The 19,044-nt window shown below is 39.1% G+C and overlaps 2 protein-coding genes across 2 annotated transcripts in view; one reads left to right on the top strand and one right to left on the bottom strand.

Annotated features, from left to right (window-relative positions):
* The first annotated feature begins 19 nt into the window (after positions 1-19).
* On the top strand, positions 20-10,694 carry phf3 (PHD finger protein 3). The gene is made up of 16 exons (XM_079473467.1): positions 20-210; positions 1,179-1,444; positions 1,546-1,668; positions 1,819-3,064; positions 4,556-4,799; positions 5,730-5,775; positions 5,853-5,973; positions 6,101-6,257; positions 6,365-6,481; positions 6,697-6,825; positions 6,931-7,078; positions 7,161-7,347; positions 7,439-7,586; positions 7,671-7,760; positions 8,233-8,428; positions 8,528-10,694. Exons 2-16 carry the CDS (start codon positions 1,204-1,206, stop codon positions 10,204-10,206), a joined length of 4,872 nt encoding a protein of 1,623 aa, XP_079329593.1. The 5' UTR covers positions 20-210; positions 1,179-1,203; the 3' UTR covers positions 10,207-10,694.
* A 517-nt stretch (positions 10,695-11,211) lies between these two features.
* eys (eyes shut homolog) overlaps positions 11,212-19,044 on the bottom strand; it is a 160,408-nt gene continuing 152,575 nt past the window's right edge. The window contains exons 43-49 of the mRNA XM_079473466.1: positions 17,344-17,526; positions 15,652-15,818; positions 15,347-15,491; positions 14,126-14,300; positions 13,874-14,046; positions 13,612-13,773; positions 11,212-12,570 (exon numbers count right to left, since the gene is read on the bottom strand). Coding sequence (XP_079329592.1) covers positions 11,375-12,570; positions 13,612-13,773; positions 13,874-14,046; positions 14,126-14,300; positions 15,347-15,491; positions 15,652-15,818; positions 17,344-17,526 — 2,201 coding nt within the window. The 3' untranslated portion in view covers positions 11,212-11,374. The remainder of the gene's footprint in view (positions 12,571-13,611; positions 13,774-13,873; positions 14,047-14,125; positions 14,301-15,346; positions 15,492-15,651; positions 15,819-17,343; positions 17,527-19,044) is intronic.

Here is a 19,044-nt window from a genome sequence, read left to right as displayed (position 1 = left end):
CCCTGCTGGCAAGTCTATCGCTTTACGGGTTGTTTGCTGGCTCAGAGGGTCAACAGGAAGTACTACTTGAGTGTCCCACCGCAGATCCAAAGCGGAAAAGGCAACGACATTAACGGCAACGGCATCCCGTATTGCGTCCCATTATTGCAATCGATAATACACGTCCGTCTTTCATTATGCGCTGGCTTTTCGACCACAGTGACACGCACGGTGAGTGTTTTATATCTCGTCTCGCGCAGAGTGGGCGTGCACGCGCTTCTGTCGTTAGGCCTTCCTGAGATGCACGCGACGCGACTGTTAACTCGAGACGAGTTTGAGTAGAAACCGAGTCCAATGTACACTTAAACTTCATGCAACCTATTTTTGGCAATACACACTACAGTTTTTTCTATAAAAGTGAGTTCAATTTGTTGCAATGTGCGCGTAAGAGACACAGAAGCTGACGAAGGCCCCCGTTGCGCGCGGCCGTGTTTGGGTTTGTTTAGGGGAGAATTTATCGCCGTGCTTTGCTCGGGTCAGGAATGCATTTTGTGCTTAATGTTGTAAAAGCTCTCGGGGGCTTCGTCCGGAGCTGTTCTAGTGCGTTTGTACTCTCGGACTCTGAGCTGTTCTAGGAAGCACGCGCTAGCTGTTTGTGCACGTGAGCTGCTCTGAAGTCAAAATAAAAACAGAAGGCATTCGGTCAGCTGGATCAGATTTTAAAACAGTAGTGCATTGCTGTCCTACGTTATCCGTATGAAGAGCCTTTATTATGGCATGCATGCATGCATGCATGCATGCAGTTTCGGTTAAGGTACAACTTAAGTTTGACACACACTGTCAGACTGTTTGCTCTATTTGTTGTGAAAATAATACAAATACAATGCTAGTAAGTTTGTTATTGAATTAGGTTCATACTTTTAAATAAGCAGTTCAATTATTGTGTGTAACACAAGTATATTTGTACAGTATTGTTATATTCAGGAATATTATTTCTAAATCAAAAGTAAAACAAACATTGCTAGCTGTAAAATTTGTTTTATAATCTTAATTTAATTTTTGTTTAAAAACATTGTACTTGGAGACAAAACAGGTGTTTGATGCCAAAGTCTTTTCGATAACATATGATGGCTTCTTCTGATAGTCTCAGAGAGTGCTAAGGGTATATTTACATCTTAAGCCTTTTGACTTTCTTTCAGCGCAAACAGCACAGTTCAGGCATTCATGGATATAGTTGGTGGCGGATTCAACCATCTCATTCCAAGTGACCAGCTGGACGATTCCTTGTTGCTCGGACAGAATCTGGAATGTGAAGCAAGTGAGGAATTCGAACCGGGTCGGAATCAACCCGAAAATACTCTGAAAAACATGCTCAGTGACAAAGATCCCATGTTTGGATCGGCTAGCACTCAGTTTCATCTATTGGAAAATGAAGATGTTAATTTTAAGCTTGAAAGCGCAACGGGTATAGAAACAGTTTTTTGTCTATAAAAAGTTGGTTGTGTGTAAAATCAACATAGGAGACAAATAAAACTCCTAATCTATCTATGACCTTATGTTTTGCAGATGCAAATCAAGACATGACAACAGCAGGTGTTACACAGAGTGCATCTGATGGGGAGCACAGTCAGCCCGGCTTTCCACAGGGCAGGAAGAGGAATGCAAGTCCAATACAGAGAAAACAAACAGGTGCATATAACATGAATAGATGTTGGTGAATTCATTTGGATTGCTCTGCTGCAACCTTTCTTTGTATTTACTTATTTTTTGAGCTCACATTGGAATGAAATAAACAATGAAAAATCTAGCTTTTTTCATTATTTTACAATTGTATTTCAGCAAGCCGAGGTAGAGTAAGAGGTGCACCGGGCAGACCTCTGCGAAGAGCAGCTCAGAAAAACCAAGACCAAGAGGCGACATCAGAGAGGGATGAATGCCTGGACGAAAAAAGGGAAGCCCTGCTCAGTCGTCGATTTAAAGTCCATGAGGTTGACTCATCGATGAATCCGGTAGTCGTATTACGCCGATTAACTGTCACGGTGGGGGGCTATAAAATCGAACTACTTCCTGGACCATCTCAAACATTTGGATCCTTCAACGCAAGTGCTCTTCAGTCCCTGGGCTTCCAGGATGATTCCATGAATGCTGAGGGTGTCGGACTCAATCTGGAACAAAATCAGAACATGGAAAATATTGATAATTTCACACCAGATGTAGTGGCTGAAGAGAGCGTTGGCCAGCCCAGTAGCGACAACACGCCTATGGATTTTGGACCATATGTGAACCCCAATGAGGTACAAGAAGCAAACAGCACTATGTTAAAGCCTACAGTTGAAAACGCAGCACCAGCGGAAAGCAAAACGAACGACCAAATAAAATCTCATAAACCAAGTGCGCACAAATCTCAGATCAAAAACGGTACGGCAATTCCGCCTCCAGTCAAAAAAGTCTTGAAACACAAGCCGAACCTTGCTGGTGTAAAAAAACAACAGTCTCATCCTGGCAGGCCAAGCCTCTTACACAAGAAATCCCTACATCACAAAGACCAAAAAATGCATGTGGGCGGACCAGAAAATCTTCAAAGTCACAAAGGGAAGGCAGCTAAACTGGGATTGAAACGCCCAGGAGGGCCTCCTGCTCCTAAACCGTCAAAACTACTGAAAACTCAAGATGGACATCCTGTGGATCCAAATGTAAGCCCACCTCTCCCGACATCTCCGACTGTCAGCAGAAAACCGTCTTCTGATATTGGCCCTAGTGTTAAGCCAGTTCTGAATAAATCTCCTCAACCTCCAAAAAGACCACAGAATCCCCCCACTCCGGTAAACAAAACAAACCCGCCGGTGACAGACAGCCAACCAGATGAAGAGCCGGAAAAGATAAAGATCAAAAAGCCTGAGAAAATCCAGCAAAGGCACAAGAGTAGAAATTCCAGGAGTATCTCGATAGAAGAACCACAGCTGTTCATTCCTGATAACGCACCTGTTGTGAAGAAGGAGGCCGAGGCCGAACCTCCTCCTGATAATGATGCTGTGTGGGATCCCAGCAAGCACTGTGGATTTTGCAAAAAACCTCACAATAACAGGTATGTTGGCCATTTTTATGATATAAAATGCCTTTTTATTCAAACGGAGCATGCAGAACAGTTCTTGTTTGTAATTTTTGGAGAATAACCAGTTCAAGAACCACATTTAAGTGTCCATGTGACTTTTTTCTAGGGATGCACCGATACCACTTTTTAAGGATCGAGTACGATACCGATACTTTTTCCCTGGTACTCGCCGATACCTATACCAACACCGTTTTTTTTTTGTTTGTGGCAATTTTCTAAGAACAACACAATGAGACTAATGAACATGTCAGCATCTTTATTTTTAACAACTTCAACTCATATTATGTAAAAATCAATCAATCTTATGTGCTTTTCATAAATTCACAGTGTCAAATAACCTCCAAAGGGCAAAACCGAGGACATAAGCATGCAGATTGCCATGCGTGGGTCGTCATCATTGATTTTGAAATATTTCCACACTGCTAAGCGCGAATGAAGCGTTAAGAGAGAGTGATTTACATGTTAAGTCAATGCAAAGACGCGATAGACCTACTTGCGATGCGATTCACGCGAATGAGGGGGCGTGAATTGAGCGTTTGCGTTATTCGCGCGAGTTGAAATAATCTGAATTTTGGCGAAAATCTTCGCCGCGTTAACCAAGCAGGAGCTTGCTCTAGTAGGGATGTGATTGACATAGCGAGCGGAGGCAGAAATCTGAAACAACAATGAAGGACTGCGCCTCTGGACCCAGACACGGCGCCGAGCGAGTCTACGTCTATCTTCAGCCTTCCATAGCACATAATGCGCAGCTACCTGCTCAACAAAATCTATGTCCATTTCGCAACAAGACTGGAGCCGCCTGCCAGTGCCAGAAGCCCCTCCCATGACGCGAATTTCACTCGCGATTGAAGCGAGTAAACTCAAAATGTTCAAGCGTCCAACTACACACGAATAGCGCGATTTAGGTGTGAACAACTAAGACATTGTGTCTGCTATGGCAGGTGTCTCTGTGTGCACTGGAACGTTCTGTCAATTATGTCACGTGAGGTATCGGTCTTTGGTATCGGGGAATTTATAGAAGTACGAGTACATGAGCTTGGTATCGGGCCAGATACCGATACTGGTATCTCTATTGGTGCATCCCTACTTTTTTCTGAACGTAAACAAAGTGAACATTGAGAAGAGAAATTAAATGTTAAATTAAAATATTTGGGACATATGTGGAAAAATAAAACTTTTGTATAGTTTGTCTTATAAATAAAATAAAACTAACTTTATAAATTTGTGCATTTGGTAAAGATTTTTTAACGAACAAGTGTGTTCTCTTGCTATATATAAAATAAACCCCACATGGTCAAATATGAGGTGTTATCTAATGCAATGATATTCTTATGTTTTTAAGCTCCATTGGATATCCAAATATCTTTTAAAGCTACTGTAGTTCTCCATGCTCAAAAGTTCAGGGTTCATATAGACTTCTGAGATTCATCAGCGCCACCGTTTTTTTCTATGCTGTTCGAAAAGGTTCATGGTGGGCTGCAGCCGCTGCGACGACTGGTCTCATGGGGATTGTGTGGGTCTGGATCTGGCTAAAGTTCAGCAGATGGAAAAGGAAGACCAGGAGTATGTGTGTCTAAAATGCTGTGCTGAAGAGGACGTAAAGACGGGAGGCGAGAGCACAGAACAGTTAGATGAAAAGATATCAACTAAACAAAAACAGAAACCCCAGCAGATGGTCACTGCAGGTGGAATTCGACCATTCCGAAAAGTAAGCAATTTCTTCAATACTAGTACATGATAACTGTATGTTTTCATGCATTGATGAGCGTAAATCAAGTCATGAGTACAATAAAGATTCAATTAAGTTTGTCCTTTACTTATAGAATATGTATGCTTTGGCATTTATATAAACTGCTGCATCTGTTGCTCAGCATGTTATTATGATGGATCCCAAGTTAGGAAAGGGTGCTTGTATTGTTTATCTGTATAGTTTATATAATAAAAATTAATTATATAAAAGTAAAATTATATAACATTTTATTTTATACTTTGTCCTTTTTGATTCAGCTTTTGGTTTGTGTGGTACTAGTGACCAGCTGTCTTTAAATGGGTCTGTATATCTGCCGTTCTGTTTTTCCACATGGGTGTGAAGTAGGGGTGTAAGGATACACATGATTTTTTTATACCATACGTGAAACAGGGCTCTCAGTTTCATGCGTATAGCAATATTAAGAAAATTTAAAGTATGAAACTTACATTTTTCTTTGAATGTCAATTCCATAAAATGTTACAAAATGTCAGTTAAGCATTGAAGTTTTGATTGAACTTTTGTGTAAATGATAATAATTGAAACGGTCCATCACAGAAAATTAAACTATGTTTAAAGCAGTATATGCACAAATAAAAACATTGTTGACGCTGTACGATACATGCATATTGTTATTCTTTTGTATTGTAATATATTGTGCCACAATATATCATTACACCCCTAGTGTGAAGTGGTCAAATGGTTTTCTCCCAGTGTGTGTCGATGGTCCCTCACAAGTGTAGATGTAAAGGAGAAATGTCCATACTCGCCATAAATGTTTAGCCACTGATATGGCACACCAGTTTCACTTTGGGTCATGTGGCACACTGCATTGCACTCTATTCTACTCTATTCTATCATAGAAACAAAAAATTCATTTATTTTTTTCAGGATGTAGGAGAAAGACATCCGTCTGAAGCATCAGCCCAGAAAAGTGGTATGGATATTTCTGTTTTGTATAAAATAAATAGTCAAATATTTGAGCCCTGAGTTTCTTGAGTTGACCTTTTGCAGGAGCTAATGTAAAGCACGAAGCGAAGAAAGTCAAAGTGTCCCCTGTAAGCTCAAAGAAACCGTCCACCGTACAGATCAGACGGAGTGTACGGGATTCTCTGGAAGAGATTCTTTTAAAACGGTGCGTAGGTATTTTCAAAGGATTTGGGTTACATTTTTATAAAGTTGTTAAATAAATCTTTTGAGGTTCTTGAAATATATCCTTTATCTGAAACGTGTTGTGTTTCTGTTCATGTAATTGTTTGTAGACTGAAGGAGTCCGATATGAAGATTTCTTTGGACAAGCCTGCCGCGTTGGCCCGAAGGACGGAGAAAGAGCTTTTCGCTCTGTTTCAGGGCGTTGACAGTAAATACAAAAATAAATACAGAAGTCTGACTTTCAACCTGAAAGATGCCAAAAATAATGTAAGTATGGTAGCATCTACTGATAACAATAAAGCGTTTTATTTGTGAAGCCTAAACATTTTTTTAGAACATAACGCTGTATTAATATAAATAAATGCTATTTGCAGGTGTTATTCAAGCGTGTGCTAAAAGGGGAAGTGTCTCCTGTGGATTTGGTGCGTATGACTGCAGAAGAGCTGGCCTCTAAGGAACTTGCTGCTTGGAGACAAAGAGAGAACCGACATGTTAGTAAAACCTAGACATTTGAACTATTAATGCAGTATGTCTTGATGTAGAACAGTCAGTCCAGAATCAGTTTTGGTAGTTAAAAGTGCATTTAAAATTTTTAATATATACCCTGTAATGGCAAACAAATTTAGTTATGTAAGGTAACATCAGATGCATGGCTGTATTTTACATCAATGCAGCCAATATTAACCCTACTGATGTTTGTCTACAGACGATTGAAATGATCGAGAAAGAGCAGCGAGAAGCAGAAAGACGCCCCATCACTAAAATCACCCACAAAGGGGAAATTGAAATAGAGAATCAGGAACCTGCCAAGGCACCGGAGGCCATAGAGGCTGAGGTGAGATTTGGGACTTTGCTGCATTCTATCCATCTTTGTTATATTCTCCAACCTGGAACAAGTCAGTTGGCTCTCTTATTCTATTCATTCCTCCTATGTTCACAGCCTGAGCCGGTGCCAAAAGCCACCGAAATACTTGAGGAAAACCCCCCCGAGACAGTAGCTAAGAAAGCAGACAGTCCTAAGAAATCTGTTGATACCACCAGCTTGCACAAGTCTCACCTTTTTGACCTCAACTGCAAAATCTGCACAGGTAAAAATCCTTTACTTTACTTAAAAAACAGCGTTTCTTGAGTTATTCTGTGGAAAATAACATTGCTAATGTGTCTGTCAAGGCCGTATGCCTCCACCTTCAGAGGAACCCAGTGCAAAGGTGGTGAAAGTGGCTACAACAGTGGTGAGGAGGCAGTCTAGTGCTGCAGACGAATCTCAGCAACCCATCAAAACATCATCAGCACTGATAGATGATCTATCTTTAAGAGCCATGGAGGAAGGCCTTCTCAATTGTTTTCCGGAAACCAGGTGAGATTCCTACATGTGCTCTAAATTAAATGATTCAGTTCTACATCCAGAAAAGAAAAAAATGAATTTACAACAAAAATTGGTCCCACAGGTCAGATAGTCTGAGTAGCAAAGAAGATACAGCTACGTTCCTCAGCAACTTGGAGAATTTGTGGAGTGGTTTTGTTGACATGCATGCTGTAGCCAGGTTTCTTACAAAAGCTTATCCGGTCTCTGGGTTACTGGACCACCTCACACAGGTAAATGGTATTTTATAAATGTATTCCAAATGTGCCTGGTACCCAAATTGTATTTAATATAAATATCTGTAATTGTGTTTGCAGGATTTGCCTGAGAACATTCAAGTAGGTGGACGAATTTCCCCTCAAATAGTCTGGGACTATGTTGAAAAAATTCGGGCCTCTGGGACAAAGGTGGGAAGGTTTATTGTCTTATTTCTTCTATTCTTAAAATAAAATATATGTTATATACACGGAGAAAAGTTTTGATACGGATCTACATTTTTATTTAATAAGCATTTCTAGATGAATTGTGGGCATTCCAGTGTCTGTTGAATTTTGACAAAATCAGACACGTGACAAAGTCATCCAACAATGTAAAAGACTGACAGCATGACAAGACACTTGAAAACCGTGATAAAAATTCAGGTTATCGCTTAAAAGTGAAGTGATTTTAAAAAGTGATTTTCTTTGCAGTATTCAACAGTTTTTGTTATTTTCTCCAGTTTTCATTTTCTGCAAATAATTGCAGATAGAAACAATATTGTTATTAGATCACAGAATGAAAAAAATATCAATTTAACCAAAACACATACCTATAAATAGAAAATAATGAAAATTCAGAAAAAGCTGTGTAGTTCTGATTGAGATCTTTTTTCATTTTCAGGAAATTTGTGTTATTCGGTTCACCCCAGACAATGAGGAAGATGAGATCTCTTATGCGTTGCTATACGCCTATTTCAGCAGCCGTAGGAGATATGGCGTTGTTGCCAACAACCGCAAACAGGTTAAGGACATGTATCTCATTCCCCTTGGCTCCACAGAAAAAATACCCCACCAAATTGTTCCTTTTGATGGCCCAGGTAAGACACTTCTTCTGGTTCACTCCAGGTTTGTCCATAACTCCCATCTAAACAAAATCCATAATATTAACACTGATACTTCATATACTTGCATTGCAGGACTAGAAAGCAATCGTCCAAATCTTCTTCTCGGACTGATCATTCGCCAGAGACCTAAAAGGGACTTTGGAGTAGTCCTGTCCAACGATGTGAGCGAAACTCCAAGTTTCATGGTAGAAAGCAAAACTCAGGTTGACTTAAAGCAGAAGGATCCTGTGGTTCAGGATGAGGACACGAATCTAATCAGCGGCATTCTGGGGACCTTGCATAAAAAAGACACTGCAGAGTTGATCAACTCCATTGTCAATGAACCGATCTTGGATACAGAGGCTGATGAGAATGTTTCTTTACGATTTCTTCCTGGTGTGCTGAAGGTGCCAGGAAGTGCAACCACTGCGAGCAACAACGTGACAGGCGAATCCAGCGCAACGGCTTCGAAGACTTCAAACGTTGACAGTGGAAACCATGCAGGGAACATTCCTAAAACTCCAAGCAGTGCTTCTAGACTTGACCGCTTCGTTATCAAGAAAAAAGACTCAAAATCTGTTAAGACTGAGAAGGCACCATCCAGCTCAGGTCAGGAGAATGAAGGTAAAGAGAAAGAACTAAACCCTCAGAGTAGAACTATGTTATCTTTGAGCGACAAACCTGCGGATGTATCGACTGAGAGTTTCCTCTCCTCTCTCGCCGCAGCCAAACCCAAAGAGGAGGCAATCCAGACGGCTGATTCGTCAAGTTGCACGACTGCACAAACTAGACCTGAAAGCACTACTTCAAATGCATCTCCCGATTCTGTTACAGAGAGCTCATGTTCTGTCCCCAAAAATGAAACCTTATTGAGTCCCACTACGACTTTAAAGACACCTCCCTCTGGTATTTTAAAGAAATCTTCAACTAATATAGACACTTCTGATTTACAACCGCCAGTAAGTACTTTAGAAACATCTCAACAACCACCGGCTCAACCTTCTCAAGAGTACAAGGCTGCCGAGGACATCCAAGCCATCAACACGATCTCATCCGGAGTGAAGAACGAAAGTGTCAAGCCATCCAGGACTCCTAATTTCAACCCCGCAGTTTACAATCCACTAAATCAAGCCCCTCCACCATCCCCAGTTTTCCCATCATACCACACTGGTGCACCTGAACACCAGTACCACTCTGCACCAGTGCACAATTACCCTCCTAGATCCAGCCCTGCACCTTTCCTACCTGTTCAACCACAGGCTCCTCCACCTTTCACTTTCACCGGTCATCCTCCAATTCAAATATTTCATCAAAGCGATCTTCAAAGTCGCTCGATTGCTCCACCTTGGCCTCAAACTGTCCCTCCTCCAACGCCTTCTGTACCTCCTCAGACACCTTCTGTACCTCCTCCGACGTACGAGACCCAGCAGTTGCCCGAGTCCAGCTTGCCACCCTCTTCGTCTGTAGGCAAAGATGAGAAGGCATCAGGGAAGTGCCACGGAGACAAGCCGTGTAGACGCTCAGAGGAGACCAATAGAAAGGATGACAGAGACCCTCATGATAGACACCATCCCAAAAGCAGGCACCACGACAAGGATAGAGAAAAGCACAGGGAAAGAAGTCACAGTAACAAAGATCGCCACTCGAAAGACGATAGGTATGAGAGATCAAGAGAGAAGCAACACAGCAGCCATCACCGGGACAGAGACAAACACAGACGGGACTCGGATTATGATAAACACAGGAGAGACTCGAGAGACAGGCGGTCGTGATCTTTCATACTGATGTAACTGATGTTCGTTCCTTAAAATTCTGTTGAACAGTAGAGAGCTATTTATAAAGATGAAAAATGAATTTTATACATATGCAGATATTAAGAGTTTTAGTTTTTTTAACTATACAAAGATATTTGTTGGTTTTAAATGTAATCCCCCCTGCATCTTTGTAAAGATGTACTAACTGTCCTCAAAAGCAGCTGATTATAATCATTTACAAGAACTCTGAAACTACTGTTGTGTGTAACATGGGAAACCTCTCGTGAATCATGAGACCACATTTGTTTGTTTCACAATTTTTCCTTCCGTTTGCATTTTTCTAAATTGCCCGTTTTCTATGTTCCAAGTGAGACATTTCTTTGTACATTTTGGCTCGTCACACAGCAACAAAAATTTGCGTATTTGGCACGCTGTGTTTATGTACAGTTCATAAAATGTTTTTATTGTTAGTAAAGAGATGAAAATTAAAATCTTTGTTTCTTAGAGGCTCATTGTTTTTATTACAGCCAAGCATTATAACTGAAGAACGAACAGAGAAAAGTACTTGTTTGTGTTTAAAACAACAAACTAAATTGCAATTAAAACTACTGGAGGGTGGAAAGACCAGGCATTTCTTTAAGGAATACACGCAACAGTGTTGAAAAACCGCAAACACACAGCAGCAAATTGTCATACTCGGGCCTTTTGTGAAAAATTGCCTTCTGGCAGAATACAGAAAACATTTGCAAAAGTGATTATGTAAACAATGTGATGAAAATGAGCATGTGGTGACATCTCTGCACATTGACATGAAAAAATGTGTCGACTAAAGGCTTTAAAAATAGGACATAATTTATGCAAAGGATAAAATGCTAATGGACCAAGATTATAAAATTCTGCTGGACAAAAATAATGTAAAAACATAAAAAAAAGAGTTATTATCTTTACAAGTTTAAATTACACATTTAAGTTTTCTTCATCCCTTTCTCTCGATTATCAATCATGCAGGCTGACAAAAAAAGCAAGATTTCTAACCGTTCATGTTTTATTTGAAAACATTTCTAGATGTATTATGGTCATCTAGACAGTTAAAACAGTCAGTGATTGTGCAACATTTTATTTCGAAAAAAGTAAACAACACTTTAATAAAAGTACCAGCATTGGTAAGCTACATTTTTTTTCTACACTAGAAACTACCTGGATAGACGTTAAAACCTTCACTGTGTTGTAGAAAGTGGTGCTGTCTAGTGTCCTGATACAAGAGCACATCTTTAATACTTCCAACAAACCCTCCCATAAAAAGACCAGATGTAACTGATGACACATCTATGTCTAGTTCAAAACCTCCCAAATAAACCGTGCCTCCATAATTAAGTGCTACATACTGTTCAAAGGGATCAATGTCTTCAAAAATGATTCTCTCCTCATTGACATAAACCTGGATCACAGTTCGGTTGTGAATAATTGACAGGTAATACCACCGGTTACAGCAGAACGTGTCGTCTAGGTAGACGAGAGGAAGGCTGGTCTTCTCGCCAAGGTTGACTGAAATCTTGAGGTAACCATCCTGAAGCCCAACAGCTAGATGATCATTATCTTCTTGTTCTGCTTTCCCCATCCAGAGAATCAATCCGTCCCCTGCCAATGACGAAAAATTAAACGACATCTCTGTGTATGTCAGTTTCCTCAAGTTGTACTTTGGGTCCTTGTATTTTAAATAAGAACTTCCAACAAATTTGACAGTCTTCAATAATACTTCCTGCTCACAATAAGTTCCATTCCATCCCAAAAAACACATGCAGGAATACGAAGCGGACGTTACATTATGAACGCAAAGAGAGCCGTGTTGGCACGAGTTGTTGACGCAATAAATGGAGTGTTGGCACCTGGGGCCGGTCCACAATGCTGGGCAAATACAAGTGAATGATGAAATGCCCACTGGACGACAGTAGCCACCATATAAACACACTTTATACCCGCATGCTGTTCCATCCCAGTCCCCAACATTGGCTCCATCAAGTGCCCCCATCTCTGTCAGGTCAAGGTCACGCCCGTTGACTATGACCTCTCGAATGCCTCCCGTAAACCCCACAGGGTCCTTCTCCGTTGCACTCAGGGACACTGCATTGAGGGAAGACACACCTCCAATGAATATATTTGTGGAAACATCCAGAGTGGTCGTGCCCTCTGAGGAGTTCCTTGTTATTGTATCGTTATCAAGAATGAGAAATCCATGGTTTCCTTCTCGGCCGGCCTTCAATGTGTGCCACCTCATGCCAGTCACATCCACACTTTTCTGAGACTGTAACACAATCGTTTCATTTCCCAGATTATAGCGGAGCTGCACAAATCCAGATGATAGGGACACGCTTAGGAAATCCCCTTTGGAAAAGACAGAAAATAAATGTTAATGCACAAAAATCTATACAAAGACAATATGTTTACCTCACACATACAGCTGCAGAAATAAAATAGTTTTTAAAATGTACTATTTATAGGTATGTGTTCAGATCAAATGATCATGTTTGTTAAATTCTGTGTGAACAACTGACAACATTTATCCCAAATTTAAAATAAAATATTGTTTCAATTTGCATTTATTTGCAGAAAATTAAATCAGGGGAAACACGTCAAAATAACAGAAAAAGATGCTTTGTTTTTTTAAGACCTCAAGTACTGCACAGAAAACAACAAGTTCATATTCACTTTTAAGCAATACAACAGTAACATTTGAGCATGTATTTAGAAAAAGTTCAAGGTTTTTTTTATATGATAACCTTGATTTTTATCACAGTTTTTGTGTCTTTTCATGCTGTCAGTCTTTCACATTGCTGTTGGATGACTTTATGTCCCTGCTGAGGTTTGATTTTGTTAATGGAATGGCCATAATACATCTAGAAATGATTATTAAAGAACTATTTGGTTCTCTTAATTAAAATTTTAAATATACATACGCTAACATTCTAAATGGTAGCGTCATAATTAATATTTAGTATTAATATTAAGTATATATAATTCATTAAAATTAAAAAAAATTATGTTAGACTAATTGCAAATCCATCAAAACAATCACTTTATTGAATTTGTAATAAAGATGCACTTAAATGTATAGTTCACACGAAAATGAAAATTATTTCATCATTTATTCATCATTTATTGTACATGTATGATTTTCTTTCTTCTGTTGAACAGAAAATAAAATATTTTGAAGAACTATGGTAACCATTGACTTCCATTATATGGACACAAAACCACTGACATATTTCTCAAAATATCTTCTGTGTTCCACAAAACGGAATCATATACAGGTTTTAAACAACATGAGGGTGAATAAACATTGACAATTTAGATTTTCGTGTAAAATGTCCATTTATAAATCCTTTTTGTATAGTCTATACGTTTTAGATACAGATCCTGCCTTACCAGATCGGCTGCTCAGGTAGTGTGCTGTATAGAACAGAATGCCCTCTGGTGAAAGAGTTTGGAACTGCAGCTGTAGATGAGTTTTGTGCCTTATGTTGAAAACAGGAAATGACATCCAGGACGACTCATTCCCACTGAAGAAGGGATCACTAATAGACAGAGCTGGAAAATAATTCAAGTCCAATTAAAAACACACCAGCCCGATTTACCAAAAGCTACTCTGATGATTATCCAACAAGAAGAGGTCAGATCATGGCCTAACCTTGCTGGCAGAAGTGTCCTGCAGAGCCAAGGGGACAGTGGCAAGTGTACCCATCAGGAAGCGGCACGCAGGTGGATCCACGTGCACAGGAGGGAGGTGGGATGTGTTCGGCATCACAGAACGACACTTTCTCGGAGCAAAGAGCACCTTTCCATCCAAACGCACACCGACAGCTGGAGTGAATAGGCAAATGATTTTAAATGTATTTCACTCGCAAATGTCAGGCACAAACGGGAAAAAAAGGAATCTTACTGAACAGAAGATCCAGAATCCACACAGTTTCCTCCATTCTGACATTTGACGAGACTGCATGGAGTAACACCACACTGACCAACATTACGCCCTGACACTGGCCTGCCCTCTATCCCACCCGGGGCATGAAACTTCCCATCTCGTCTTGTCCGAAAGAGAATATCGAAAATGCAGCCTTTCAGAGAGAGAGAGAGAGAGAGAGAGAGAGAGAGAGAGAGAGAGAGAGAGAGAGAACCATATCCCTTTTAAATACTTATAATTGTAGGTTGTGGTGGATTCACTGTAAAAACAGCTGATCAATTGCAAAGGCAACTTTTAGATTTTTTAAATATTGTAACATTTTCAACTCATAAAAATAGAAATTGCATACATTTTTCCAGAAGTTACAACAACCCAACAGTGGTCAAAATGAAAACAAATTCAATTCAACTAATTTTCATTTATTTATATAGTGCTTTTCACAATTTCTAGAAGTTTGCAAAGTGCGTTCAGATAGTAGAAACAGAATTAGAAAAACGAAGGTAAAAATATGCAAAACAGAATATATAGTACTATCGCATTTTTTTGGCAAAAACGTTTGTTAGGTGCGCTGCGTGTCAAATATTTCCTTACATTACGATAGTTGTACTAACTTTAAAAATAACCATATAATTTATCACTTTAAGATGACAGACCTGATGACAAATACATCAAACTAACAGTAAGTTGAAATGCCATATGCAAAGCAAATTTAATGGTACTTGAGCATTCACATTTTTTGTTCACCTTTAAGTATTCATGCAAAACTTTAGATATGCTAGATCAAAAAAATAGCCTAAACTGGCATTGTGATTTACTGTATAGTCACTGCCCCTACAGAACATAAACCAGACCGATCCATTGCATTCGTCTCTTTCCTTCTTGATTCACACCTGAAATACTGTGCGTTTCAATAGACATTTAAAATTCTAATATTAACCTGAAAACACCCAGTTTCTTTTTGTTGTTAAAAACTGCTGTTTTATTAAAGCTGTATGATGGATGGTTGCACGCATATCAAGGTTAGTATGTTCTCACCAGAACACAGGCAGAATAGCAAATCACACATACTGCTCTCTTCACACTTCGCTAGACAAAAGATGCAAGTAACAAAGAACGATTTCATCACGAGCTGACAATCTGAATCAAGACATCAAAAAAGACAATAATAAAAACACAGAAAAAACACGACTCGCGCTTCACCTTGAAAGCTCTTCTGGAATCGACTGCCTGCAGGCAACAGCTCAGGTGTGTATTCTTTATATCCACCCACATAGAGCCTGCTGAAGGTGTTCAGACCTGTCAGGGGTCCGGGAGATGCACCTGTCCTCTTCTTCTGCCCATCCACCTGCTCAGAAGTGAACGGATTAACGTGACATCAACCAAGTACATCATGATGCTTTGAACTTCAGTCCCATCACTCTCAGCATTTCGTTTCAACATGACAGATACAAATCTAATAATCTTTTCAACTAAATAACAATGTCAAGTGCCAGCAAATAACGCACCTTCAGCCATCCGTTTTTGAGATCTCTTCCGAAATGCACAGTGTGAATGATGCTCCTCAGATTCAGGCGTTCGCTGATAATGGACGCCACACCCGAACCGAGATTATATTTATGAATAATCCTGCCGTTCCTCACCCCCAGTGTGAAGAAGTCATCTCCGCTCACGCCTCCGTCAAAACAACGATACAGAATACAATTAGTCATTCCAGAGCACTCACCTTGCTTCTGATTGGTTCATATACTGGTGAAACCAATTCCTGATTGGTTCCCATCAGTAAAGTCCACCCCCTAATCCGTATCCCAAAAACAGAAGTCATAATCAGATACAACACTATCCATAAAGCACACAATGTTTTCGGAACTGATGGAACTAATACTCCATCCGTCCAAATGATCAGGTGCACGATTGAGTTCTCATCCTCTCTGATCCCTTCTTTTTGATTTCGTTCCCCAGCGTTCCACGCAGCTCCCTCGACAACTGCTTCATTATTCACAGCGCTGTCCCTTTCTGTCATTCCCTCAATGAATCACCCTAAACTGTAATCCCGAGAGACACTCTCTGAAGTGAGGAAGATTCATGCCCCTTACGCTTTTATTCGTCTGCCTGTCTTTTGATTAAACATGTTCGCGGCGGTAACATGTCAGTTAGCAAGCTCCGAAACTGACCTTAAAATAAATGGCCGCCGTTGTCAGAGCCGATGAAATTTTAGACAGATTATTTGTGATTTGTTGATTTTGTTATGGACGAGGATTTGTTGACATTGAATGTGAACTATGTTGAACAATTTTGATTGTTAACAACGAAAATCTGAAAATAGACAAGCACATTGTAAAAGTTAGCCTAGTAGTTTTTGTCTCAGTTAAACATTTGCAAATGTAAAATATCTTTAACCTTGTCTTTCTTAAACCTTGTATTTTCAACATATATCATTCCTTTAATTCACCCTTTTTGTTTGTCACTGGGATTTAAAAATATCAAACCAATAACAAAGTATTTAAGTGTGCTTGCAAATGAAAGTTTGAGCCATTTTAAAGGAAAATAAATTGCCCTGACATATCTTAAAATATGTAATAACTCAAGGTGCACAGTAGTAAGGTTTCAATCTAAGGCATTTTCATAAAAGCAACTGAAATAACCCAATTTAACTAAACTATGGTCCTGTCTTAAACTAAGCCTTGTCTATGAAACCAGGCCTTAATCTATTAAAAACATCAACAAAATGAAAACTCTATCATCAGCCTACTCATCTTCAGATCCTTTGAACCCCTGTGAGTCACTGCCATGAAAACTTCCATCAAACAGTAGAGGAGTAAATGCCAAACACTTCCATTTTTACGAGGGGAACTGTCACTTTAAGGAACACCCGACAAGCTTTTTCTCTCATACCAGCTAATAATATTAATCATCTTTCCCCCTTGTGTGACATTTTGTCTCTGCTGTTGGATTTTGGATGTTTACAGGAGCTCCATTAACATCTCCTTGTTGAGCGATATCATTTCCCAGCCTCACTTTCTCCATCACGACCTCTCGCACCCCACCGGTGCTGGGAAATTGTTTACAGGCGTACTGCAATGAACCCAGACAGTCATTCTATTCCAAGTGCTATGGGATGCGCTGCAATCAAAGACTACAAAGAGAGAGACGGCGCGACAACCAGAAGAGCGTAAGAAAATATTCCCATTTTGACTCACCTTGTCCTTTTTGCCCGGCAAACAGAATGAGGTTGCTTCTCAAAGCCGAGGCATTATTGGCGAAGGTGAGCTTTAGCTGGAATTCATAAAAATGGCTCATATTGGGAACAGGAGGAAAAGCGATGTAGGACGAGTATCCAAATTCATCAAGTCCAGTAAATCTGGGCCGAGTGATGTTGACAGCTGAAAAGAAATGTGGTATGTATATGAATAAATAGAAAATGGATGTGCAATACAAAACAAGTTTATGGTAAGCTAATGCTTAAAGATCAGGTCTGAAAGGTGCAGGTTCAAATCTAGTTACAGTATGGTTGCTATGCTTAAACAATGTATTTTAATCCAAGTAATCCACTAACTAGTAGAAAAAAAGTGCAAAACACCAAATAATGTACATTTTCTATAAGGTGAAATAAATTATCAGCAACTGTATAAAACTAGGCCACAAGATTCTGATTCATATATCTTTATTGGCATGATAAAAAGTTTTTACATTTAACATTAACATTAAATAGACACAGCACATAAACATTAATATACATATTTACACAAAATTATAAAAAATTAAGTTAACGAAAAGTACTTGAAATAGTAATATGAAAGTTTATCAAATATAGAATCTTATAGTCTCATGTATTATTGGAGTTTTAGCTGAAACTCATAAAAAAATCTATTTCTGGGAATAGGAGAATAAGCCACATAAAAAGCATGTGCAAAACATCAAATAATGTAAATTTGTTAATAGGTGAATTTGCAAGCATGGGGCCACAAGATGGTGATATTGCATCATACAATCCATTTTCTGAATCCTGTCATTTTTTTCATGTTGAGAAAATGCTGCTTATAACAGCACTGTTGTAATTTTGTGCCATCATAATTTAACTCTCCAAATGGACAATGAGATATTTTTGAAAACATATGAATTTGACAAATATCTGTTGCTTTAAACTAAATTATTTCAGAAAGCGGAGAAAATCCTAAACTTCGATCTTACTTACTCCGTTTGCCATTCAACCAACAGGACTAGATTGTGTTGAAGCAGAACTGACTTGTATTTTTTTACTTTATATGTGACATAATAGCCTATGTGAAATGCTGAAATACATTTTTTTTGGAGGAAAAATAAGTCCTTTATAGAATTTTACAAAACTACTTTAAAAGCATCAGATGTTCTAGCTTACTCTTTGGAATGACAATTATAATTCTAAAATTAACCATAATCTAATTGATCTTATTTCCAAAGATAAAATGTGCACATTTCTCCAACCTATAGTCAGGTATAGTCTTTTCATTGCACAGAAACATTAAATATACATATTTACACATAATTACGTTTTTAAAAAGCATAAATTACTTGTTAATAAAAGTACTGATAAAAAATGTAATACAATATACAGAATCTTATATAAAAATGAATGGCTGCCATCACACTACATAAAAAACAATGACTGGTTTCAGACAGGTTTCCTGTTTTAAATGCTCCATGTATTAATAATGCCTCCTTTTAAAATATTCAATTTCTTTGGCAAAATCAACCTATGATGGCTGAACCCCTTATGGGCCAAAATATGTTTACGCTTTCATATTCCAAGTGAAAGCACCACAGTGCACAGGATGATTTTCCTACGTCAGGTTGTCTGTATTATACTGCTTCTATTGCTGGAGGTGTCTAAAGAAACAAGTAAACACAACCTCCAACTCACT

Source organism: Barbatula barbatula (genome assembly GCF_947034865.1).
Source record: "Barbatula barbatula genome assembly, chromosome: 14".
NCBI lineage: Eukaryota > Metazoa > Chordata > Actinopteri > Cypriniformes > Nemacheilidae > Barbatula > Barbatula barbatula.
The sequence above is the reverse complement of the archived record's forward strand: the minus strand, read 5'-3'. Positions and strand labels throughout refer to the sequence as shown.